General features: G+C 47.5%; 1 protein-coding gene across 1 annotated transcript; it reads left to right on the top strand.

Annotated features, from left to right (window-relative positions):
* LOC148140917 (cytochrome P450 2K1-like) lies at positions 1-27,061 on the top strand. Its single transcript, XM_087978931.1, has 9 exons — positions 1-192; positions 3,229-3,391; positions 5,510-5,659; positions 15,005-15,165; positions 16,194-16,367; positions 17,728-17,869; positions 20,956-21,140; positions 23,878-24,019; positions 26,692-27,061. The coding sequence occupies exons 1-9, from the start codon at positions 1-3 to the stop codon at positions 26,868-26,870; spliced, it is 1,488 nt and encodes a 495-aa protein (XP_087835057.1). The 3' UTR covers positions 26,871-27,061.
* Positions 27,062-27,519: the final 458 nt, after the last annotated feature.

The following is a 27,519-nucleotide window of genomic DNA, read 5'->3' as shown; positions in this document are numbered from 1 at the left end:
ATGGCTCTCCTCAAGCTCTTCCCCACAGACTACACCTTGGCCCTATCGCTGCTGGCCTTCTTTCTCTTCCTGGCTGTGTCTGTTATTCGGTGGAGAGTTCCCAGGAATTTCCCTCCTGGACCGACCCTGCTTCCTCTGATCGGAAACCTGCACCAACTGGACCTCAAGAAGCTGGACTGGTCTCTCATGGGGGTAAGTGAGAATCCTTCACTGGGGGACTGTCCGAGGGATGGGGCGGTGTGAGCTCACAGAGACCGAGAGAGCCACAAACTGAAGCAGATCCCTAATCCCTGACCGAGGAATCTGTTAGTCCTGGGGGCTGTGTTCTGAGAGTCTCTGATCTCTGATCTCTGATCGGACTTTTACTCTAAACAGAAAAAAACAAACCAATTGCAAAGTTATGGAAGCTCAGAGAGTCTGGCACAGTGGACAATCTGGGAAATGTTCAATTTAATTAACGTGCAAAATTAATATGTGCCATTCCTGACGAAGCCCGAAACATTGACTCTCCTGCTCCTCAGATGCTGCCTGACCTGCTGGTCTCCAGCATCTGCAGCCCTCACTTTCTCCCAGATCCTTACAATCACATATTTAAAATATAGAGCGGATAGATATAAAATCATGGAAGAAGATCTGGGAGAATTGAAAATCTCTGGGCTTTTTTTTTATGCCATTAGAACCAGAGATATTGACATTGTGAAAGATCAGGAAAACACTGGAATTCATGTCCTGATCAAAAAACCAAAGTGAGGTCAACGCAAAGGGAAGGGACTGATTTGTGAGAGTGAGTTCCTTTGAGGTATATCCCAGAGCCAAGTGTCCATCAAATACGTGGTGCTGGGGGAACAGAAAAAAAATCTTAAAATTCAGTCCAATAATCGTGAACAAAATGAAAGCTGATTAAAGTCACCGCTTCCCAACGCAATTTGAAGTCAATGGGTCCATACCACCACAGGGCGCCCAAGGTTGGGTATGGGGTGGAGTAGGTTTGCAAGGGGAGGATTGGGAAAGCAACAGCTCTAAGGAATTTGGGACTTGGGAGAAAAGGCAGGTGTTTCTGCGGCCCCAGCTGGGAATCCAGGGCAGTGTGATGTCTCTCCGGTTCCTGGTTCATGAACGTCACTGAATGCCTGCAGAACACTCAGAGGGTGAACAGCTAGTGGCTATGCACATCAATAGAAAGAGGGATGGGGCCCTGCAGTTCGACTTGAAGGAGCTGGGAATGGAAATAGCCAGCAGAACGTCAAAGGCAGCAATCTCAGGATAACTTATAGTGCTACACACCGGTCAGGAAACATTCAGTGGGATAAGCAGATAGACACATAGAGTCGTACAGTTACAGAATCATAGAGATGTACAGCATGGAAACAGACCCATCTGTCCAACTCATTCATGCCAACCAGATATCCCAACCCAATCTAGTCCCACCTGCCACCACCCAGCCCATATCCCTCTAAACTCTTCCTATTCATATACCCATCCAGATCCTTTTAAATGCTGTAATTGTACCAGCCTCCACCACTTCCTCTGGCAGCCCATTCCACACATGTACCATCCTCTGTTTGAAAAAGTTGTCCCTTAGGTCTCTTTCATATCTTTCCCCTCTCACCCTCAACCTATCCCTACTTATTCTGGACTCCCCAACTGCAGGGAAAAGATCTTGTCTATTTACCTGATCCATGCCCCTCATGATTTTATAAACCTCTACAAGGTCACCCCCTCAGCCTCTGAAGCTACAGGGAAAACAGCCACAGCCTGTTCAACCTCTCCCTGTAGCTCAAATCCTCCAACCCTGGCAACGTCATTGTAAATCTTTCTGAATCCTTTCAAGTTTCAAAACATTCTTCAGATAGGAAGGAGACCATTATGCCAGGGGATATATCACAGGAGGGTGAGCTTTAGACTCCTCGGAGGTTAGTAACAATTCTGGAGCAGAATGAGATTTGTCCAAGCTGGATGATTTACGCCTGAATAGAGGCTCGACAAGCATCCTGATGGGATAGTATGTTAATGCTGTTGAGAAGGGTTCAAATTAATTTTTCGGGGGAATGGGAATGAGGAGATAACACTAGAGAGGAAAAGCCAGGAATTGGAAGAGGCAGCTAGCAAGAGAATGAAAAAGGTACATTCTGAGTAAGAGAAACAGCAGTAAGGTCCAAAAAACAATCACTGGGCCTACCCGTGAATGCACAGAGTGTGGTCAATGATATTGGTGAGTCGCTGATGCAGATAGCCAGCCACATGGGACCATGACAACATGGAAGTAAGTTAGTGCTGAATCTACAAGGAGAAAGTATTGCTGTTCCTTCAGTGTCACTGGCTCAACAGTGGGTGTGCAAAGTGACTTGAGAGTTTGGGTGCACAGATCATTGAAATATTGTAAGTAGGTTCAGAATATAATCAAGAAAGTTGGTTGAATGTTGGCCTTCATACCTGGAATACAAAAGGATGAATAAATTATGCTGCAGTTAGACAGGACCCTGGTCAGAGCCCACGTGGAGCACTGTGAGCAGGTCTGGGCTCCACACCTCAGGAAGGGTGGAATGGCCTTGGAGGGAACACAGCGAAGGTTTACAGGAATAATACATGTCCTTCAGGGGTTAGGTTATGAGGAGAGATGATCCAAATAAGGCCTGCTTTCTCTTAAATTTAGAAGGATAAGGGGTGATCTGATCAAAATCTTCGAGATTGTTAACATGAAAAGGGTGGATAGAGATAAACTATTTCCACTGTTTGGAGAGTCTCGAACGAAAGGACAAAGTCTGGGCCAGACCGTTCGGGAGGGAGATATGAGAAAGGGTGGTAGAACACTCTTCCACAAATGGCAGTGGGTGTGGGATCAGTTATTAGTTTTAAACTTGAGGTAGATACATTTTTATGAAGCAAAACCATGAGGGGATATGGGCCAAGGGCAGGAACATGGAGTTCGGCCAAAGATCATTCATGATGTAATTGAGTTGTGGAGGGAGCTTGAGGGGCTGAATGGCCTCCTTCTGTTTCTATGTTCAACATTCTGGAATTCCTTTCCCAACACCATTGAAGGTTTACCCACCTGCACTGCAGTGGGTCAGGAAGGCAGCTCACCAACACCTTCTAGAGGGAAAATACAGATGGGCATCAAATTCTTAAGAATTGGGGATTAAAATTCTTTCCTTCATTTTTCGCCCCTGACTTGTGCTACAGCTGATTCGAAATAAAACCTTAATGAAATAAATCTCTCTTTGTTAGCTTGCAGAGAAATATGGCAGTGTATTTTCAGTGGAGCTCGGCCCGCTGAAGGCAGTGGTGTTGACTGGTTATGATGCAGTGAAAGACGCTCTTGTGAATCACGCTGATCAATTCAGTGGGAGGCCAAACTTACCGATATATGACGCAGTTTCATTCCGAAGTGGTAATTTCCCTCTTTCATCTCTATGTTACTCTTTGATCATTTCCATCTTCAATCAACTCACCTGATCATGGTGGTCAAAGTGACACAAAATGTTATGATATTGAACTGTAGCATTTTAGCCACTATTTCCCTCAATTATCAATACCCAAGCTTTTCATTCCCAATAATCCTGGGTTAGGCCAATGTTTATCAGCGATTACAACTGAACTGGTCCTGCTCCCCTACCCTTTCCTCCACCGCTGAAAAGCTTTCCCTCGTCAGGCACTTATGCAATTCTCTTTTGAAAACTTCCATTGAATTTCCATTGATCAGGCACTTCTGATCATCACCATTCAATGTGTCTTTCACAAACCCTCTTTGTTTCTTTTGCCAATGCTATGAGCTCTGTGCCATCTGATTCTCAGTCCTCCAGCCAATGGGAAACATGCAGTGTTCACCTACTCTGACTAGATCCCTTATGATCTTAGATATCTCCATCCAAAAGCTCACACAACCTTCTCTTCTCCAAGGTGACCACCTTTGACAAGTGATCATCATTCATTCATCTGATGGCGACCCTCACTCAAGCATTTCCCAACAATGTGGCGCTCAGAATTTAATACAATGTTCCACTTCAAGCCAAACTAGCATGTTGTTAAATTTCAATAAAACTTCCTTTATTTTTGCTGAAGAAATACACATTCTATCAATCTGTTACCTTGCATTTTGCTAGAAAATGCCAAAGTAATGTCAACCAAAATTTGTGCTGCATGAGAGGAGGGCTACTATCAATTAAAGTCATTACATTTACACATCCACATAAATACATTGTGCAACTTCGACATCTCATTCAAAACCCCAATACACTCGAGCTTCCTGCTGTCATATTAAATGGCAGGGATCAGATCCCGAACTGCTAACAGACCTCACATCCCTCCCTTGGTTAAGCTGTTGGGTTGGCAGTCAGACCCTGTTACCTTCCTACTTTTTATTTGCTGCCAATTAACTTCTTGCCAATACCTTGCTGTCTCAAGGTACTGCATTTTTCATCACATTTCTCAAGATGGTGTTAATCATCAAATACCTGGTACAATCCCCTGCGTCAATAATTTGTCTAACTCCATAAATGTTGCTCAAGCATCAGAACATTAATCTTCACGTGATATATTTTAGACGGTCAATATTAAATCAACAAATAATTTTACTGTGGGACAATCTTAAATATGAACTGACAAACACTGAAATTGGGAGGGTTATTATAGTATCATAGAGTCATAAAGCACTGAAACAGACCCTTCGGTCTAACCGATCCATGCTGAACATAATTCCAAACTAAACTAATCCCACCTGGCTGCACTTCGTCCACATTCCTCCAAACATTTCTTATTCATGTACTTATCCAAATGCCTTTTTAATGTTATAATTATATCCACTTCTACCACTTCCACTGGAAGTTCATTCCACACACAAACCACACTCTGTATAAAACAATGGCTGCCATCTCTTGTTTAAACCTTTCTCCTCACACTGAAAGAATATGCCCCTCGCCTTGAAATCCTCCACCTGGGGGGAAAAGACACCTGTCATTCACCTTATCCATGTCCCTCATGATTTTATAAACTTCTACAAGGTCACCCCTCAACCTCCCACACTCCAGTGAAAAAAGTTGCAGCCTCTCCCCATACCTCATACTCTCTAATCCCGGGAACATCCTGGTGAATCTCTTCTTAACCCCATCCAGCTTAATAATATCCTCCCTGCAGAGGGAGACCAGAATTGGACAGACGACACCAAAAGAGGCCGCTTGCTGACAAAAACCAATCAGAGGGAAGATGAGATTTGGTTTTACGGCTCTCATTGTCATCTGGAATGCAGTACCTGGGATGGTTCTGGAAGCAGGGTCAACAGGAACATCCAAAGGGGAATTGAGAATGACAACATGAAGAGGAATCTTGTGAAGGGAGACCAATGGGCTGACGCCTCCAAACAGCACTCATGGATACAATGGTATTCGTCTTGGTTTTTGTAGAATGGTGTAATTCTCAGGAAAGGAAAGGGTGTTAGAAACCTGGGGTTTGGCAGCACTCACAGCAGAACCCGTGTACAATATTTGATCAGCTTTTCGTGTGTCACTTTCAGGCGTGATATTCAGCGACGGGAAGTTGTGGCGGGAGAACCGAAAGTTTGTGATCTCAGCTCTCCGAGGCTTTGGCATGGGCAAGAAATCCATTGAAGACAGGATCAATGAAGAGGCCAGCTTTCTTGTCAATGTGTTTGAGAGTCACAAGGGTGAGTGCTTGGTGGGTCATAACATGCTGGAATTCATGGTTCCCTCAAAATTGACATCGACAGAAAAGATTTTCACTTGAATAAAAGATGCCAACACCAACTTTAGATCAAGATGTTACAGGGCAGCATCCACATACCAATGCTGCTGCTGCTGTGAGGATTCAGGTCTATGCTTCCCCTCAGTTTAACTCAGTCCTGCCTGATCAGCAGAGATTCTGCCACTTGTGGGGCAGGTCTGCTTGAAGAGTTCGCCACACGAGTCCTTTGACCATCGCCTCCACGTGTTGGTGACAGGCTCTCACGTATACAGCAGAGATGTGGGTGGCGAGGTACCTAGACTTGCTGAGCTACGGCGGTGGTGAGGCTCCCAGGTCAGTCACTGTAGGGGTGGCCCAATGGGGGCCCTCAGGTTCCAGGTCCCAATACAACTTGGAGATGAGTGGAAAGCACCATTGTGGGATTTCTTATTTTAAAATGTGGGCTGGTCCGTGCACACCGATTCCCACAGGACACAACAGGGTGTGACACTGGTGCAGTGGCAAGGGGGTTTGAAGGTAATTTGAGTCCAGACTCTGGTGTGTAAGCACGGACACAACATGGTCTGTGTCTGGTTGTCTGCTCCTGCACAAAGCTTACTGAATTACTTCCATTCCTTCAGTGTGGACGGTGGTTGCTAAAAGTTAGGTGCGATGGGGTATTAACAGTCTTTCCCATGCTCTTCCCAACTCTTGGGTCAATTTAGACATTTGTTTGTTCAAACCAATGGTCCATTTCACCCCGAAGATCTGTTTGTTCCTCCTTGACCTGGTGTGATATAATTGACAGGTAAAGTCACCGCCGTCCCTCTCTCTCACTGAGTAGACATGACTGGTGCTGAGTTTAACCTTAAACATGCCTCAGGTAAGGGGTGAGGTTGAAAAGGTGGGACCTTTATAGCAACCACTGCCAGTGTGAGAATTGACACCATGCTATGTTTTCAAAATTTTACGCATGGAATTGGCACTGCTGACTGCCAGCAACATTTTTGCCCGTGTCTAGTTGCCTCCTGAGAAGGAGACGGTGAGCTGTCTACTTGAACAATTCCAGTTCACATGCTGTAGGTTGACCCATAATGTCCTGATGGAGGGAATTCCAGGATTTTGATTCAGTTATGCAAAATAGCCATACATTTCCAAGTGAGGATGGTGAGTGGCTTGGAGGGGAATTTGCAGGTGGTGATGTTCCCACGTATCTGCTGCCCTTGTCCTTCGAGATGGAAGTGGTCATGGGTTTGGAAGGTGCTTCAAAGGATCTTTTGTGAATTTTTGGAGTGCATCTTATAGCTTGGTTGAAGGGCGGTACGGTGGCTCTGTTGTTAGCACTGCAGCCTCACAACACCATTGACCTGGGTTTGATTCCAGCCTCTGTTGACTGTCTGTGTAGTTTTCACTCTCTCCCAGTGTCTGTGTGGGTTTCCACACAGTCCAGTTTCCTCCCACAGTCCAAAGTTGTGTAGGTTAGATGAATTGGCCAAGCTAAATTGCCCACAGTGTTCAGGGATGTGTAGGTTAGGTGGATTAGTCAAGGTAAATGTAGAGTTATAGTGTAGGGAAATCGGTCTGGGTGGGATAGTCTTCAGAGGGTCAGTGTGGACTTGTTGGGCCAGTGTTTCCACACTGTAGGGATTCCACGATATTAGTTACGACAGAGCATCGGTAGTGGAGGAATGGTTCGTTATGGATGTGATGCCAGTCAAATGGGCTGCTTTGTCCTGGATGGCATCTGGCTTCTTGAGTTTTGTTGGAAATGCACACGTCCAGGCAAGTGGGGAATTTCCATCACACTCCTAATTTGTGCCTTGTAGATGGTGGACATGCTTTGGGGGATCAGGAATTGAGTTCCTCTCTGCAGTATTCCTAGCCACTGGCATGCTCTTGAAGCTACTCTGTTAATGTGACCAGTCCAGTTGAGTTTCTGGTCAATGGTAACCTCAATGAAAGTAGGGGATTCAGTAATGGTAAAAACTCCAGGAACTCCCTACATATGTTCGAGACACCACCCACGCCCTCCACCTCCTCCAAGACTTCCGTTTCCCTGGCCCTCAATGCCTCATCTTCACCATGGATATCCAATCCCTCTACACCTCCATCCGCCATGACCAGGGCCTCCAAGCCCTCCGTTTTTTCCTCTCCCAACGTCCCCAACAGTACCCTTCCACCGACACTCTCATTCGTTTGGCCGAACTGGTCCTCACCCTTAACAGTTTCTCCTTCGAATTGTCCCACTTTCTCTAGACCAAAGGGGTAGCCATGGGCACACATATGGACCCCAGTTATGCCTGTCTCTTTGTTGGCTACATAGAACAGTCGATCTTCCGTAATTACACCAGCACCACTCCCCACTACATTGATGACTGCATTGGCGCCACCTCATGCTCCCGCAAAGAGGTTGAACAATTCATCAACTTCACCAACACATTCCACCCTGACCTTAAATTTACCTGGACCATCTCTGACACTTCCCTCCCCTTCCTGGACCTCTCCATCTCCATTAATGATGACCAACATGACACTGACATTTTTTACAAACCCACTGACTCTCACAGCTACCTGGATTACACCTTTTCCCACCCTACCTCTTGTAAAAATGCCATCCCGTATTCCCAAATCCTCCGCCTCCACCATATCTGCTCCCAGGAGGACCAGTTCCACCACAGAACACACCAGATGGCCTCCTTCTTTAGAGACCGCAATTTCCCTTCCCACGTGGTTGAAGATGCCCTCCAATGCATCTCATTCACATCCCACACCTCCGCCCTCAGACCCCACCCCTCCAAGCGTAACAAGGACGGAACACCTCTGGTGCTCACTTTCCACCTTACCAACCTTTGCATAAACCACATCATCTGATGATATTTCCGCCACCTCCAAAAAGACCCCACCACCAGGGATATATTTCCCTCCCCACCCCTTTCACCTTCCGCAAAGACTGTTCCCTCTGTGACTACCTGGTCAGGTCCATGCCCCCCAAATAACCCACCCTCCCATCCTGGCACCTTTCCCTGTCACCGCAGAAACTGCAAAACCTGCACCCACACCTCCTCGCTCACCTCCATTCAAGGCCCTAAAGGAGCTTTCCACATCCATCAAAGTTTTACCTGCACATCCACTAATATCATTTATTGCATCCGTTGCTCCCGATGCAGTCTCCTCTATATTGAGGAGACTGGGCGCCTCTTAGCAGACCGCTTTAGGGAACATCCAGGACACCCGCACCAATCAACCACACCGCCCTGTGGCCCAACATTTCAACTCCCCCTCCCACTCTGCCGAGGACATGGAGGTCCTGGGCCTCCTTCACTGCCGTTCCCTCACCACCAGACACCAGGAGGAAGAACGCCTCATCTTCCGCCTCGGAACACTTCAACCCCAGGGCATCAATGTGGACTTCAACAGTTTCCTCATTTCACCTTCCCCCACCTCACCCAAGTTCCAAACTTCCAGCTCAGCACTGTCCCCATGACTTGTCCTACTGCCTATCTTCTTTTCCACCTATTCACTCCACCCTCCTCCCTGACCTATCACTTTCATCCCTTCCCCCACTCACCCATTGTACTCTATGCTACTTTCTCCCCACCCCACCCTCCTCTAGCTTATCTCTCCATGCTTCAGGCTCTCTGTCTTTATTCCTGATGAAGGGCTTTTGCCCGAAACGTCGATTTTGCTGCTCCTCGGATGCTGCCTGAACTGCTGTACTCTTCCAGCACCACTAATCCTAAAACAAGATTCAGTAATGGTAATGATCTTGATTGTTAAGGGATAAAAATTAGATTATCTCTTATTGGTGATGGTATTAGTCTGGCATCCATGTGGCATGAATGTTACTTGTCACTTGTCAGCTCAATCCTGGATATTGTCCAGATCTTTTTGCCTGCGAACATGGACTGCTTCAGTATCGGAGGTGTCACAAATAGGTGGTGTTCTCCTGCATCATAGTCCAGCCAACTGAGTGAAACCGACCCCCAACCCTCAATTCACCAATTTACCATAAATCATTACTTTCACTGACAATGAAACTGCCCTGCTCCTAAATTTGGCAGAATCTTTTTCTTCCTCCCACACTCCACTCCCTTAGGAGATGTAGGTTTGAATCCCACCGCTGCCAAGTCATTTTTTAAACTGGAGGATCCTGTGTAACCTGAGGTGGAGGACGGGAAAAAATATTGGCTGTAACAGCTGCTCCATATTGGAGGTATTTCAGGTTGGAGATGATTTCCTGGTATTTTTGAAGCAGTAATTATTGTTTTATAAGCTGTTGCTTTGTTTACTTTGGGAAAAAATCAAAACAACAGTGTTCAAAAAAAAGAGAATGAAGTGAGACAAAACAGAGACCACATGGGAGGTTAGAAATGGAGACATAAACCTGCAAAGTTGTGTGACCCAGCAGTGACCCTGTACAGCTGTGTGACCCAGCAGTGACCCTGCACAGCTGTGTGACCCAGCAGTGACACTGTACAGCTGTGTGACCCAGCAGTGACCCTGTACAGATGTGTGACCCAGCATTGACTCTGCACAGCAGTGTGACCCAGCAGTGACCCTGTACAGCTGTGTGACCCAGCAGTGACACTGTACAGCTGTGTGACCCAGCAGTGACCCTGTACATCTGTGTGACCCAGCATTGATCCTGCACAGCAGTGTGACCCAGCAGTGACCCTGTACAGCTGTGTGACCCAGCAGTGACACTTTTCAGCTGTGTGACCCAGCAGTGACCCTGTACAGCTGTGTGGCCCAGCAGAGACCCTGAACAGCTGTGTGACACAGCAGTGACCCTGGACAGGTGTGTGAACCAGCAGTGACCCTGTACAGCTGTGTGACCCAGCAGTGACCCTGCATAGTTGTGTCACCCAGCAGTGACCCCGCACAGCTGTGTAATGCAGCAGTGATCATGCACAGCTGTGTGACCCAGAAGTGACCCTGCACAGCTGTGTGACCCAGCAGTGACCCTGCACAGCTGTGTAACCCAACAGTGACCCTGTACAGCTGTGTAACCCAACAGTGATCCTGTACAGCTGTGTGAGACAGCAGTGACTCTGCACAGCTGTGTGACCCAGCAGTGACTGCACAGCTGTGTGACCCAGCAGTTACCATGCACAGCTGTGTGAGACATCAGTGACCCTGTACAGCTGTGTGACCCGGCAGTGACCCTGTACAGCTGTGTGAGGCAGCAGCGACCCTGCACAGCTGTGTGAGGCAGCAGTGACCCTGCAGAGCTGTGTGGCCCAGCAGTGACCATGCACAGCTGTGTGACCCAGCAATGACCCTGCACAGCTGTGTGGCCCAGCAGTGACCCTGCACAGCTGTGTGACCCAGCAGTGACCCTGCACAGCTGTGTGACCCAGCAGTGACCCTGCACAGCTGTGTGGCCCAGCAGTGACCCTGCACAGCTGTGTGACCCGGCAGTAACCCTGTACAGCTGTGTAATCCCAGCAGTGACTCTGCACAGCTGTGTGGCCCAGCAGTGACCCTGCACAGCTGTGTGGCCCAGCAGTGACCCTGAACAGCTGTGTGACACATCAGTGATCCTGCACAGCTGTGTGACCCAGAAGTAACCCTGCACAGCTGTGTGACTCAGCGGTGACCCTGAATAGCTGTGTGACACATCAGTGATCCTATACAGGTGTGTGACCCAGAAGTAACCCTGCACAGCTGTGTGACCCAGCAGTGACCCTGCACAGCTGTGTGGCCCAGCAGTGACCCTGCACAGCTGTGTGACCCGGCAGTGACCCTGTACAGCTGTGTAACTCCAGCAGTGACTCTGCACAGCTGTGTGATCCAGCAGTGACCCTGCACAGCTGTGTGACACATTAGTGATCCTGCACAGCTGTGTGACCCAGAAGTAACCCTGCACAGCTGTGTGACCCAGCGGTGACCTTGCACAGCTGTGTGACCCAGCGGTGACCTTGCACAGCAGTGTGACCCAGCAGTGACCCTGTACAGCAGTGATCATGCACAGCAGTGTGGCCCAGCAGTGGCCCTGCACAGCTGTGTGACCCAGCAGTGACTCTGCTCAGCTGTGTGACCCAGTAATGACCCTGCACAGCTGGTGACCCAGCAGTGACCATGCATAGCTGTGTGACCCAGCAGTGACCCTGCACAGCTGTGTGACCCAGCAGTGACCCTGCGCAGCTGTGTGACCCAGCAGTGACCATGCACAGCTGTGTGACCCAGCAGTGACCCTGCACAGCTGTGTGGCCCAGCAGTGACCCTGCACAGCTGTGTGACCCAGCAGTGACCCTGCACAGATGTTTGACCCAGCAATGACCCTGCACAGGTGTGTGACCCAGCAATGACCCTGCACAGCTGTGTGACCCAGCAGTGACCCTGCACAGCTGTGTGTCCCAGCAGTGACCCTGCACAGCTGTGTGACTCAGCGGTGACCCTGAATAGCTGTGTGACACATCAGTGATCCTATACAGGTGTGTGACCCAGAAGTAACCCTGCACAGCTGTGTGACCCAGCAGTGACCCTGCACAGCTGTGTGGCCCAGCAGTGACCCTGCACAGCTGTGTGACCCGGCAGTGACCCTGTACAGCTGTGTAACTCCAGCAGTGACTCTGCACAGCTGTGTGATCCAGCAGTGACCCTGAACAGCTGTGTGACACATTAGTGATCCTGCACAGCTGTGTGACCCAGAAGTAACCCTGCACAGCTGTGTGACCCAGCGGTGACCTTGCACAGCTGTGTGACCCAGCGGTGACCTTGCACAGCAGTGTGACCCAGCAGTGACCCTGTACAGCAGTGATCATGCACAGCAGTGTGGCCCAGCAGTGGCCCTGCACAGCTGTGTGACCCAGCAGTGACTCTGCTCAGCTGTGTGACCCAGTAATGACCCTGCACAGCTGGTGACCCAGCAGTGACCATGCATAGCTGTGTGACCCAGCAGTGACCCTGCACAGCTGTGTGACCCAGCAGTGACCCTGCGCAGCTGTGTGACCCAGCAGTGACCCTGCACAGCTGTGTGGCCCAGCAGTGACCCTGCACAGCTGTGTGACCCAGCAGTGACCCTGCACAGATGTTTGACCCAGCAATGACCCTGCACAGGTGTGTGACCCAGCAATGACCCTGCACAGCTGTGTGACCCAGCAGTGACCCTGCACAGCTGTGTGTCCCAGCAGTGACCCTGCACAGCTGTGTGTCCCAGCAGTGACCCTGCAAGATGTTTGACCCAGCAGTGAACCTGCATAGCTGTGTGGCCCAGCAGTGACCCTGCACAGATGTTTGTCCCAGCAATGACCCTGCAGAGCTGCTTGATTTTGCTGTTTAGTTACCAATGTGTCTGGACATTGGAGTTCATTCTGACAAAAATGAACAAACAGTGAAATTCACAGTTGACCTTTGAGAAACCATGTGGGGATCTCACAACAGGGGAGCAGCGAAGTGACTAGTTTTAAAGTGTAACCTTATTGTGTTTTTTGGTAAATCTACAATTGTGAGTACAATTATTTTTTGATTATATATTTTTATTGAGATCTCTCTCTTTAATATACTTTAAAGATATAAAATATAGGTACTAAGTTATCCTTTTAGAGCAGCAAGACTGAGCTATTTTCTGTGTCTGTAGATTATTATGGTGTGAAGATGGCCTTTATTTGGGTGATGTGCTCTTCCTGTTGGATGTGGGAGATTAGGGAGAGTTTCCAAGTTACTGATGATGTAACTGAGGATTCATGAGGGCAGAGTGGTGCATGTGATCTGTATGGACTTCAGTAAGGCATTCAACAAGGTTCCGCACGGTAGACTGGTTAGCAAGGTTAGATGACATGGAATACAGAAAGAGCTAGCCACTTGGATACAGAGCTGGCTCAAAGATAGAAGATGGAGGGTGGTGGTGGAGGGTTCCTTTTCACTGGAGGCCTGTGACCAATGGTCTGCCACAAGGATCAGTGCCTGCGTTCACTGCTTTTTGTCATTTATATAAATGATTTGGATGTGAACATAGGAATTATTGTTACTACATTTGCAGATGACACCAAAATTGGAGGTATAATGGACAGTGAAGGAGGTTATCTCAGAGTACAATGGGATCATGATCAGATGGGCTGATGGATCAGTGAGTGGCAGATGGAGTTTAATTTCGATAAATTGGAGGTGTTGCAGCTTGGAATAGCAAATCAGAGCAGACTTATACACTGAATGGAAAGGTCCTGGGGAGTATTGCTGAACACTGGAGTGCATTTTCATAGTTTCTTGACAGGATAGTGAAGAAGGTAGTTGGTCTGCTTGCCTTTATTGGTACATTGAGTATAAGAGTAGGGAGGTCATGTTGCGGCTGTACAGGACATTGGTTAGGTCACTTTTATAATACTATGTGTAGTTCTGGCCTCCCTCTCACAGGAAGGATGCTGTGAAATTTGAAATAGTGCAGAAAAGATGGAAAAGGAATTTGCCAGGTTTGGAGAGTTTGAACTATAGGGAGAGGCTGAATAGGCTGGGGCTGTTTTCCCTGGAGTGTGGAGGCTGAGGGATGACCTTACAGAGGACGATAAAATCATGAGGGGCACTGATAGGTTGAATATACCAGGTCTTTTCCCTGGGGTGGAGGAGTCCAGAGCTAAAGGGCACAGGTTTAGGGTGAGAGGGGAAATATTTAATAGGCACCTAAGGGGCAGCGTCTTCACACAGAGGGTGGTGCGTGTGTGGAAATGTGCTGCCAGAGGAAGTGGCAGAGCCTGGTACAATTACAACATTTAAAAGGTATCTGGATGGGTACATGAATAGGAAGGGTTTAGAGGGATATGGGCCAAGTGCTGGCAAATGGGATTAGATTAATTTCAGATATCTGTTCAGCATGGGAGAGCTGGAGGGAAGGGTCTGTTTCCACACTGTGCACTTCTATGTGCACTTTGTTGTAATTTTGACTTCCTGCTTCCTGATTAATCCCAATTCTTCCCATTTCTGACAAAACTCAGCAGGTCTAACCTTTTGAGTCCCCGTCTTTAGAACAGGAACATTGAATAGGGAACTGGACAGATTCCTGAAGAAGCAGGGAATAGAGGGATATGGAGTGTGTGGAGGCAGAAGGGTTTCAGTTCAGAAAGGTTTCATGCATCAGTACAGGCTCGATGGGCCAAAGGGCCTGTTCCAGTAATGTACTGTTGTTTGTTAAAACACTAACTCTGCTTTCTCTCCAGGAATACTGCCAGATGTGCTGAGTTTCTCCAGCAATTTCTGTTGTCGCTTCAGATTTGCAGCCTCCGCGGTTCTTTGTTTTACATGAGTAACTTGTGCTTTGTAAAAGAGGACAATGATTGAAGTATTATTACTGTTTAGAGGCCTTTTTGTAATGGAATTCTGTGTTTATTCACAGGTCAGCCTTTTGAAACTGCACAGATTATGTATTTGGCTGTGAGCAATATCATCTGTTCCATCATATTTGGAGACCGTTTTGATTATAACAATGAAGTATTTATCTATCTAACAAACATGGTTAATGAGAACACGAGACTGTTGGGAACAGCTCCAATACATGTAATTGTCGTTCTGTGGTATTGTACTCAGGCTGAGTGTTGAGGTCATTTGCAATTTGGTGTGTGAGACGGTTTCCACATCTGACTTGTTACAGGTTGAAGACTCTTGTTAACATTGTGTCTCAGCCATAAATGCTGATATGTGAGACAGGCTTACGTGGGCTAAATTGGAAAACGTTTAAGTGAGAAAATAAACGTGGAAAACTATTTTAAAATAAAGCAAAGAACAATGGGGGTGCTGGCAATCAGAAAATGGTTGGGAAGTTGCTGGAAAGACCCAGGAGGTCTGGTAGCCTCTGTGGAGAGAAAGTTTCAAGTCCAATGGCCCTCCTTCAGCACTGACAAAATTAACCTGGCCTGGCACTGAACGTGTTGTCACCGTAATGAGTTTTCTCAACTCATTTAGAATGAAATGAGGCATTTTATAGAATCACAGAAAGATTCCCCAAAGTGGAATCATTCTCCCAGACTCTTGATATGGAGAGGGAGTGGGTGGGGTTGGGGTGTGGGGGGGGGGGAGGTGGGGTAATGCTTTCAAGAGATGTGATTCCCTCAGCTTCCCACATGAAGGAAAATGATGCAAGTGACCTGGGGGAGCCGGGTTCAAATCCTGCTGTGGTGGATGGCGGAATTTCAATTCGCTTTAACAATACAAATCTGGATTTAAGAGTATAATGATGAATATAATTGGCAAGAAAAGCCCAGCTGGTCCACTAATTTGGAGGAAATCTGCTGTCCTTACTTGGTCTGACCTGTATCTGAGTTTTGGAATCCATGTGTAACAGATGATAGCTGATAGGTCACCCATTCTGGATGAGAGCTAAAGCATTCAAACTAAAGCTGTAAATTTGGAGGGTTTATGGGTTGGGGTGGGGGCACTGAGGAGAGGAGAGGAAGTGCGGTGTTGCCATGACAATCTCCTATCTCCCATGAAGCATCACTGAATATAAGTAGTTGCTGCACTGACCGTGGACGAGCGATCATTGGATCCTCCAAAGGCCTGATCCTTATGTTTTTGTTCCAATCCAGCTGTTCAACTCTTTCCCATCTCTGGGATTTCTGATTCCGAGCCGCAGGAAGATTATTCAAAATCAAGTGAACATGCATGAAATCATTGAAGGTTTCTTCAAAGCTGCTAAAGAGACGTTGAGTGAGAACAGCATCCAGACACTCAGCGAGGCCTTAATTCTGAGGCATCAGCAGGTACAGTGACACACCTCTTCAGCACTAAGGGGAATCTCCCCAGATTTCAGACTCCACACCAGGACTTTGTGGGTTTTGATGGAGGAAGATTCTGTGTCAAACATCTGTTAAAATGTCGCTCAGTGCTGCCCCTCGTTTCTGGATACAACTACGAATGTGTAGCTTCAAGCGCTCACTGTATCTGATTATTTATCTCATCGTAGTGCTCATGACATCACATGGATGCTCAATGTGTCCAGAATATAGCATTGATGGTGTGTGAGATTCAATCTTGCAAAAGTCAACACGGAAAGTCTCATGAGTAATATAACTGAGGAGAGGTCTTTCCTAATTTTACACATTATTTTCCCCGAACACTGCCCTTGAACTCACACCTAGATCTGTTGTTCAGTGCTTTGGAGCCACACTATTCTCATTTTGACGAGGAAATCAATCTCTTTAATGAATTTAAACCCCACATTCATTAAGTCCTGCCCCTTCATCTCTGCTTAGCTGCCAGAGTGAATTGAAACCTAATGGTGAACTCAGACAGGAGAGGCAACTTTCCTTCAGAGAATTGGAGGGTGATACAGCAGAGGGGAAGGTCGCTCGGCCCATCATATCGATAGCTGCTCCCTGGTAGAGCTATCCCACTCCCCTATTCTTTCTCCACTGCCTTGTCACTTATTTCCCTTCAAGTTTATCCCCGACTCTTGTGTGAATGTAGCTTTGTGTCTGTGTCAGGAATTCCAGTCACTCAGCATCGCATTACAGTAGAGTGCTCCTTGTTGCCCCCTCCTACTGGACTTGTCCCTGACCCACCCTGCTCCTGCAATCATCTCTCCTTACTTATCCAGTCAAACCCATTCATGATTTCCAACGGTTCTATCGAATCTCCCCTTGATCTTCTCCCCTTCAGTAAATCTGCCCTGCACCCACGCCCCAGCATTGACATTTTCCTGAAAGTGTGACACCAGAACTGGATGCAATATTCCAGCTGAGGCCTTACCAGATTTTTATATATATTTGTAAATAAAACAGAATGGTGTGGGTTAACTTCCTAATGTACGTACTCAGTCCAACAAAAGCTGTAAAGTTGCTTTAAAGGACTTCCCGACCTGTCCCTCCACCTTCAAATTGGTGAAGTCTATTGCCTCCCCAAAGCCTGACCATGAGTGAGTGTATTTCTCCTCCCTCCACTTCCCATTTCCCTGCATTGTATTCCATCTGCCAAGTCTGTCATTGTCATCGTGACATTCATGACCAGAGACTGGAAGGATCACTATCCTCGGGCACACATACCCCTGTCCAGACATTTATGGAGCTGAATATTTTCCTGAAGGAGGCGACACACTCTCCTTTGTTTCATTTTGTCTTGAAGGAGCTGGGAGGTGAAGATTTAGAGAGTAAGAAAAAGGATATCGTGGTTACAATCACTGACCTGTTTGCTGCTGGCACAGAAACCACCTCCACTACCCTCTGCTGGGGACTTCTTCTGATGGTAAACTACCCAGAAATCCAGAGTAAGGAATCCTTCACTCTGTGTTTGTTAGATTAGATTACAGTGTGGAAACAGGCCCTTCGGCCCAACAAGTCCACACCGACCCGCCGAAGCAAAACCCACCCATACCTCTACATTTACCCCTTACCTAACACTACAGGCAATTTAGTATGGCCAATTCACCTGACCTGCACATCTTTGGATGGTGGGAGGAAACCGGAGCACCCGGAGGAAACCCACGCAGACACGGGGAGAACGTGCAAACTCCACACAGTCAGTCGCCTGAGGCGGGAATTGAACCCGGCTCTCTGGCGCTGTGAGGCAGCAGTGCTAACCACTGTGCCATCGTGCCACCCGTGTTAGTTTGGTGGTTGTGCCTAAATTGGCATCTGAATCTAATATAATATTGTTGCTTGTATAATTGTATCTTGTTGCTTGTAATGTATATAGATGGTTGGGAGGGGAATGCAGACATGGTCTGATTGATGCGTTTGTGGATGACACACAGTTCAGGGGTGCTGTGGATGGTAAGGAGGATTGTCAGAGGATACAGCAGGATAGAGATTGGTTGGAGAGTTGGGTGGAGAAATGGCAGATGGAGTTTAATCCAGACAAATGGAAGGTGATGCATTTCGGGAGATCGAATGCAGGAGGGAAGTACTGCACACAGTAAATGGCAGAAACCTTCGTAGCACCAACATACCGAGGCATTTGGTGTGCAGGGCCACAGTTCCCTGAAAGTGACAACACAAGTTGATAAGGAGGTCAAGAAGACATCTGGGCATGCTTGCCTTCACTGGTCAGGGATAGAGGATGAATAATTAGCAAGTCATGTGGCAGTGGTGTGGTACTTTAGTGAGGCCACATTTGAAATATTGTGTACAGTTCTGGTCGCCACACTACCAGAAGGATGTGAAGGCTTTGGAGAGGGTTCAGAAATGGTTGATAAGGATGTTGCCTGGTGTAGAGGGCATTAGCCATGAGGAGACAGTGGAAAAACTCAGTTGTTTTCACTATAATTTCAAAGGATGAGGGGTGACCTGATAGATGTTTACAAATTATGAGAGGCATGGATAGATGGAGTCCTTAATGACAGTTCCTGGGTGACATCAATTTAAGGTAAAAGGGGGTAAGTTTAACAAAAATATGAGAGCCAAATTTTTTTTACCCAGAGGGTGGTAAGTGCCTGGAGGAGGTGGTGGAGGTGGAGACAATAGTAACGTTTAAGAGACATCTTGACAATTGAGGAACAGGCAGGGAATAGAGGGATACTGACCACGTAGAGGCAAAAGGGTTTTAGTTAGAAAGGCATCACGTGTCAGCACAGTCTTGTTGGGCTGAAGGGCGTGTTCCTGGGCTCTACTCTCCTTTGTTTTGTTTTAGTCAGTCCTTTATGTTCCCTGAGGGAGGTTAGTTCCTGTCATGAGTGTCTTGGCACGTGGCATTTCATATCTACATCTGGCGCTCAAACCCACCCTCCCCTCAGGGTAAAATACTGACCCCTGTAAGAATCTGATTGAGAATAAGACAAGACATTGTCAGCCAGGAACCAAGTGACCACCAAGAGCAATACTGAAACAGCTCTGGGTTCAGCACTATATTGGCCATCTCAATCAGAAACCCCTCCAATGGTTGGGATTAGAACGAGCTGATCATTAGTGAGCCAGCAAGTGGAGTCTTCCTGAGCTTGAGCCCAAGGTGACACCTCTGGGCACAGAGGAGACAACTTTCATTGCAGGTTCCGGGATGATACCCAGGGTGACGTTCATAAAGACACAAAATCAATATTGACACATCTCATCAATCCACATTTTAAATTCTGTATTTGATTTCTGCCCTGGAATTGGAGCACAAAAACTTTATTAAACACTAGAGAAAATGCTAGACCTGGGAGTGCAGGTTTGAAAGAGAGCAGAGCTATAACCTGTTGACAGTGTGGCACAGTCATAGTCCTGCATCTACACACTAATCCCACTAGGTGGAGCCTTGCAGTCCAGCACTGAGCTCCATACCTGGATCGATGTTCAGAGAATTATCCAATTTATCACAATTTTCCTGAGTTTAAGCCCAGGTGAACACCCCAGTAGCTGCACAGTGAACACTCCAATCTTGTGGATCGTTGTGGTCAAGGGGAACCAACAGCATGGAATGTGGAGACAGAGCATTGATAAGCCTCGAACAAGTTGTATCCAAGACCTCTCTCGCTCTCTGACAGAGAGACAAAGCCTCCCTCAGGGACATCGGGAATCCAACAGAATTGGCAGATCCTCTGTCAGTCTGATTCACTTGGGTAAATAATTACCTCACTGTCTGATTCCCAATTGGACTGAAGACAAGAAGGCTTTATGTAGGTTGAGATGGAAATGTGTTGCTGGAAAAGCGCAGCAGGTCAGGCAGCATCTAGGGAACAGGAGAATCGACGTTTCGGGCATTAGCCCTTCTTCAGGAATGAAACATCGATTCTCCTGTTCCCTAGATGCTGCCTGACCTGCTGCGCTTTTCCAGCAACACATTTCCATCACTGATCTCCAGCATCTGCAGACCTCACTTTCTCCTCCTTTATGTAGGTTGAGGTGAACAGTTATCCCAATAAACAGGTCACTGCAGAGGGGATGGGCCACTTGGATTGATTTGTTATACTTTCGATCTAGGTTGAGCGGGGAATACTCTGGGGGTGGCCCTAAAATGTCCCTCCTGGGATCATCCTGCCCCTGCCGAGTTTCCTGCCCAGCACTTTGTTTGTGGAAATTATGACACTCGACAAATCAGCACTTTCAATTGGAACCTTCTCAAGGGTAATAAATATGAATAGTGGCATGGAATTATTTTAAATAGATTGTCAAATTGTCCTCAGTAGTGAACAATAAAAATTTACCTTGGAGGTTAGCACACAGTGGGTGTTATCACATCAGCTGTGTGTTTGGGGCAGTTTGATGTTTATGCCTGTCAGAGTTGATGAAGTAAAGTATTGAGAGGGGAATGTACTGGCAATGGAACTGATCGAGCCCGTTCCGTGTCACTCAACAACACAAAGTTCTCCACTTCAGTTCAGTCTGCTGTAAACTGTTACCCTCCATCCAAAGATCTTTACCTTTTTGTCTGTTTCAGGGAAAGTTCAAGATGAAATTGATCGGGTGATAGGAGCTGGTCGATTCCCGAGGACAGAAGACCAGAGACACATGCCCTACACTGAGGCTGTGATTCACGAAATCCAGAGGTTTGCCAACATTGTCCCGAACCTTGCTCATTCGACAACCGAGGACACACATTTCAGAGGGTATTTCCTTCCAAAGGTATCAGAGATACAAGGCTTACTTTTCACAATTTGTGCCACTTGGAGCATTGTTCGAGACAAAAGAAACTGCAGATGCTGGAAACCAAAATAAACAAACAGGAGGCTGGAAGGACACAGCAAGTCAGGCAGCACCAGGAGGTGGGGAAGTGGGCGTTTCGGGTGTAACCCTTCTTCAGCACTGGGGGTGGGGGTGAGGGGGTGGGGTGGGGGAGGGGGTCAGAGTGGTGAGGTAGGAATAGGTGAACACAGGGAGAGGGCACGATCTGGTTGGTCGATGGGAGGAATGTATCCAGTTGGTAGCCGGAAGGAAGGGTCAATCCTAGGAATGGAAGGGAGGTGGAGGGGCTGGGAAGGGAGTCAGGGGATGGAGAGGGATTGAAATTGGAGACCTCAACGATGAGTCCTCCTGGCCGTAGGCTGCCCAGGCAGAAGATGAGGTGTTGTTCCTCCAACTTGTGGTCTGGCAATGGTAAAGGTTGAGGATGATCATATTGGAGAGGGAGTGGGAAGGGTTATTAAAATGGACAGTGACTGGGAGGTCAGGTCGGCCCCTGTGGGCCCGGCTGAGAGGTTCAGTGAACAGTTCCTTAAGTTTACATTTTGCCTCCCCAGTGTAGAGAAGACTACATCGGGAGCACCTGATACAGTAAACTAGGTTGGAAGTGAGGCAGGTGAACCTCTGACTGACCTGGAAGGACTGTTTGGGGCCCTGGAGGGAGGTGAGGAAAGTGGTGTACCAGCAGGTTTTGCACCTTTTCCGGCTGCAGGGGAGGTACCATGGGTTGGATGTGGGGTGATGGGGAGATGTTGGTGGGAGAGTGGCACAAACCAAGGACTGTTGAAGGGAGCGTTTTTTTCCTGAGGGCAGAGAGGGGCGGGGAGGGGGAGATGTTCTTGGGGTTGGGTCTAGTTAGAGTTGGCCAACCTGACCTCCCAACCACTGCCTATTTCAATTCCCCTTCCCATACCCTCTCCGACATGTCCATTATCCTCCGCCTCAACATTGAACTCTCCAATTTCAAACAACCTCCCTTCCCAGACCATCCCCCTCTCTTCCACTGCTCCCTGCCACCCGGCCCACTTCCTACCCAAAATCCTCCCCGACATCCCCCCCCACCTTTATCTGCAGCTCCCCTCACCCCCCACCCGAGTCCTGAAGAAGGGTTCTACTTGGAACATTATCACCATGGTAATAATATTATGGTACTTTCTGAATAAATACAGGAACTGAGTTAGAAGGGAAACAAATTAAAAGGGGAAATTTCAATGTTGAGAATTGCTAATAAAAAAGTCACATTGAAGGTTCCCATCACACAACCTCAACAGTGAAAAATGAGGCCATTTCTCCCATCTTATCTGTACTAGCTCTCTTTAGCATTTTGACAGAACCAAACGTCTGCCTTTCCCCCATAAGCCATTGGTCCTATTGAAATAATCATCAAGTGCTCTCCTGAATGCCTCATGTGACCCTGTCTTGACCATACTTCATTCCAAACCCAGTCACTAACTGTGGGAAGAGGTTTGATTTTAAATCTCACCTCACATTTGTGTTTTTTAAAATGCGTCAAATCGCACCTCACACATGCACTTTTTAAAATGTGGTTAAAATGTGCCATCTGACTCTCAATCCTGTTACAAACACTTTGCACTCATCAATGAAAAGGGTAATATTATTGTTTTTTTTCTTTTCTTTCCTTTTTCTGTCGGGGAAGGGGATAGAGTGGCCAGTGACAAGTACTGCCCTTCACATCAAAGGGCAGTGCTGTGTGATCAAAACAGTGAAGGGGAGGGTAGGGACGACACTCTCGTTTATTTTTTTTTATTTTTTTGTCTTTTGTTAACCCCCACACTACCGCCTAACCGCGGTGGTGCTTATTTTTTCCCCAGCACCCATGGTGTGTGTGTGCAGGTGTGAGACACATTGAAAGACACAAAGCGCATGGATCTTTATTCAATTTCCACCACCAGGAAGATAGGAAAACACCCGAGTGGCCAGTGACAAGTACTGCCCTTCACATCAAAGGGCAGTGCTGTGTGATCAAACAGTGAAGGGGAAGGTAGGGACTAAATCAAAATAGAGTTGGAAGGAGAAATAATGCCCTCCACTCCCTGTGGCGCCCACCTCTCCCTGAACAACTCCAGGGTGTTGGTGGACACCGCGTGCTCCTTCTCCAAGGACACCCGGGCCCTAACGTAACTACGGAAGAGGGGCAGGTAACATTATTGTTAATGAATGAGAGGAGAGTGCTGATTGGTTGGCCAGTAGACTCTGATTAGCAGAGGTCAAAGCAAATGCACCAGTTAATGATGATTGGTGCTTAACTGCCAAGCTCTGTTTAAGTTTTAAACTGGGCAGGTTGACTATGATTGCCCTGAAGAGTGAACTGGATAAAGGCAGTCACCTGTTTTATTGAATTGAACAGGCACAATCTATGTACGTGTTCCTTCTGTCAGCAAACAGCAGGGCCCTGTGCACTAATCTACCCAGCCTCCACTGCAGGTAATTATGTCCCACTGCAGGCCAAACAGCAATTTGGATTTTAGGAACTGAGTTTCTTTAATCGTGGGGAAGAGCCGCTACATTTGACAATAAGGTGGAGTCGGTTATAACCTGAGGTATCTAGTGAAACTAACAGGATCAGGGAGAAAACTGGGTTTTCCACATCCTGCATGACTCACTCTCCATTAAACACAGGCACAGTAACACATTCAGAACGACTTTCCGTGTTTTTCAGGGAACGTCCGTTATTCTTTTATTGACCTCGGTGCTGTACGATAAAACCCAATGGGAAAAGCCCCACCAGTTTAACCCGGCTCACTTCCTGGATGCTGATGGGAATTTTGTGAAGAGAGACGCCTTCATGCCTTTCTCTGCAGGTAACCGGTTGTAAAAGGGGCCATGTGTTCCGTGACTAAAATATTCTCATTTCTGAAGTGAGGCAACTGACTGTGGAGAGCCAGCTCTGATTTGAACTGGGAGCAAGCTCCAAAATTTCACAATGAGTTGAGCTCCCCCATTTGGCTCTTACTTCATCCACGGTATGTGGGTGTCACTGGCTGGGCCCAGGATTTATTGCCCCTGCCCAAGTTGCCCCTTGAGAAGGTGGTGGTGAGCTGGTGTCTTGACCCACTGCAGTCCATGCGCTGGACCAATGCTGTTAGGGAGGGAACTCCACGATTCTGAGCCAGCGACACTGAAGGAATGGGGAGATGGAAAAGGCAGGGCAGTGGATGTGAAGAATGTGGGATGAGCCATAATCCTATTGAATGGCAGAACAGTCTCGAGGGGCCGAATGGTCTGCTCCAGTTCTTATTTCTCGTGGTCTTAAGGTCAGGATGGTGAGTGGCTCGGAGGGACTGTAGTGTTTCAAGAAGCCAGCTCACCACCACCTTCCCAACGGGACAAATCGGGAATGGGCAATAAGTGCTGGGCCCAGCCAGTGACACCCACATACCGTGGATGAAGTAAGAGCCAAATGGGGGAGCTCAACCCATTGTGAAATTTTGGAGCTTGCTCCCAGTTCAAATCAGAGCTGGCTCTCCACAGTCAGTTGCCTCACTTCAGAAATGGGAATATTTTATGTTCCATGAGTGAATAAGGAAAAGGGAAGTTAAATACGAAGGCTATGACCAGTAATGTCAACTAATTCAGCTCAGGAGGTGGCACAGGTCCTGCGATCCCATAGGGGTTTGGTGGGACCACACTCAGTCACAGTTTTGGTCTCTCCACCCAAGGAAGGGTAAAGTTACCTTAGAGAGAGTCACTGAGCTGACTCCTGGAACAGGGTCTTGGTGCTCTATTCCTTAAAGACATTGAAATAAGGATAATTCTTCAGGCCTGGAGAGGGGATGTGTCATAGAGTCATAGAGATGTACAGCATGGAAACAGACCCTTCGGTCCAACCCGTCCATGCCGACCAGGTATCCCAATCCAATCTCGTCCCACCTGCCAGCACCCGGCCCATATCCCTCCAATCCCTTCCTATTCATATACCCATCCAAATGCTTCTTAAATGTTGCAATTGTACCAGCCTCCACCACATCATCTGGCAGCTCATTCTATACACTCACCACCCTCTGGGTGAAAAGGTTGCCCCTTAGGTCCCTTTTATATCTTTCCCCTCTCACCCTAAACCTATGCCCTCTAGTTCTGAACTCCCTGACCCCATGGAAAAGACTTTGCCTATTTACCCTATCCATGCCCCTCATAAATTTGTAAACCTCTATAAGGTCCCCGCTCAGCCTCCAACGCTCCAGGGAAAACAGCCCCAGCCTGTTCAGCCTCTCCCTATAGCTCAAATCCTCCAACCCTGGCAACATCCTTGTAAATCTTTTCTGAGCCCTTTCAAGTTCCACAACATCTTTCTGATAGGAAGGAGACCAGAATTGCACGCAATATTCCAACAGTGGCCTCACCAAGTCCTGTACAGCACCAACATGACCTCCCGACTCCTGTACTCAATACTCTGACCAATAAAGGAAAGCATAACAAACGCCTTCTTCACTATCCTATGTACCTGCGACTCCACTTTCAAGGAGTTATGAACCTGCACTCCAAGGTCTCTTTGTTCAGCAACATTCCCTACGACCTTATTATTAAGTGTATAAGTCCTGCTAAGATTTGCTTTCCCAAAATGCAGCACCTCGCATTTATCTGAATTAAACTCCATCATTTCTGTTCAATGGACAGCCTCACAGTAAAGGAGTGTCCATTTCGGACGGGGAGAGGACAATGTTCTCTCACTCAAAGTGGGGTGTGTCTTTGTAATTCCCTGCCCTGAGGGTCTGTGGATGTTCAGTCATTGAGTAGATTCAGGACCAGGCTATTGGATCCGAACTAAATGGATAGGAATGGAGAAGGTTTGGGAAGGTGGGGTGGAGGGAGCATATCAGCCAGGTTCTTATTGAATGAGCAAAGAGCATGAAGGGCCGAATGTACTCCCAGCTGTTCGAGTTCTGTCTGTACGGGGATAGAGAGACACACTGTGGGAATGAGATTGCTTGCAGTTGGTGACCATTGGGATGGTTTCAGCGATGGGGGTTTGGAAGATGGTGGTCTCTGAACAGACTGTGTGTGTGTGTGTGTGTCTGTGTGTGTGAGTGGGTGGGAGTGTGTGGGGGGGTCAGTGTGGATCTGAGTGTGTGTTGGTGTGTGTCTGTGTCTATGCGTGTTTGTGTGTGTCTGTGTGTGTATGTGTGTGTGTCTGTGTATGTGTGTGTGTATATGTGTGTGTCTGTGTTGTGTGTATATGTGTGTGTACATGTATGTGTGTGTGTGTCTGTGTGTGCGAGTGTGTGTGTATGTGTCTGTATGTGTGTGTGTTTATGTGTGTGTATATGTGTGTGTATATGTGTGTGTGTCTGCCTGTTTGTGTGTGCGAGTGTGTGTGTGCGAGTGTGTGTGTATGTGTGTGTGTGTATGTGTGTGTGTGTATATGTGTGTGTGTGTCTGTGTGTGTGTATATGTGTGTGTGTGTGTGTGTGTGTGTCTGTGTGTGTGTGTGTGTGTGTGTTGGGTGAGGTACTGACCTTCCCCTGTTCTTTTTCAGGTCGGAGGGTGTGCGCTGGTGAGGCACTGGCTAAAGTGGAGCTTTTCCTGTTCTTCACCACCCTGCTGCAGAAGTTCCACTTCCAGGCCCCACCAGGCGTGACAGACCTGGACACCAGCCCGAGAATCGGCTTAGTGTCCAACCCGAAACCCCACCGGGTTTGTGCTGTGTCTCGCTGATGGGGCCCAGCGACAGGCCCAGTCGGTCTTTCACTGCTGGGTTTATAAAGGTGGGAGCTGCAGCACAAAGTGTGAGGCAGCACCAGAACCGGATTACCCTGTCTCTATGTGACGTGGCACACAAACATTTACTCTTCGTACAAATCTATATCGTCCCACCTTCACTTCTGTAACGATAATGTTTCCAGGGAATCGGCTGAGAATGTTCTCCCATTACAAAAGGAGACAGACATTTCATTGAGGGTTTGAATGCTCTTTGCAAATTAACTCAGACCCCATTCCAAACCTGTCTGACTGATTCATTTTGAGGTGAATCCTTGCTTTTTGGAGCATTACATTCATTGAGGTATTTGTACTGATGCATTGCAATGACTGAATGATTAAACCATGTTCCCGAATCTTGCAATAATTCGCATTTCTCTCTGAATTGTTTGTTTGGGAGGTTTCACACAGCCTAGTCAGACTGGTCGGTCTAGTTCCATACAAACCTAATTGTGTAAAAACTGTCAGATTAAATGAATAACTGAATGGTTTAACCATGTTCGCTATTAGAGTCGTACAGTTATAGAGATGTACAGCACAGAAACAGGCCCTTCAGTCCACCTTGTCCATGCTGACCAGATATCCCAACCTAATCTAATACCTTTTG

The sequence above is a fragment of the Chiloscyllium plagiosum genome, unplaced genomic scaffold, assembly GCF_037043375.1.
Source record: "Chiloscyllium plagiosum isolate Xiang-an unplaced genomic scaffold, Cpla_swu_hap1 HiC_scaffold_35, whole genome shotgun sequence".
In the NCBI taxonomy this organism is placed as follows: domain Eukaryota; kingdom Metazoa; phylum Chordata; class Chondrichthyes; order Orectolobiformes; family Hemiscylliidae; genus Chiloscyllium; species Chiloscyllium plagiosum.
The sequence above is the reverse complement of the archived record's forward strand: the minus strand, read 5'-3'. Positions and strand labels throughout refer to the sequence as shown.

Excerpts from the sequence above, each read along its gene's own strand:
- LOC148140917 (XM_087978931.1), top strand. The coding sequence starts at position 1 with ATGGCTCTCCTCAAGCTCTTCCCCACAGACTACACCTTGGCCCTATCG. Across the intron at positions 3,392-5,509 it reads CGCAGTTTCATTCCGAAGTG|GCGTGATATTCAGCGACGGG; the intron begins GTAATTTCCCTC and ends TGTCACTTTCAG. Across the intron at positions 17,870-20,955 it reads AAACTACCCAGAAATCCAGA|GGAAAGTTCAAGATGAAATT; the intron begins GTAAGGAATCCT and ends TGTCTGTTTCAG.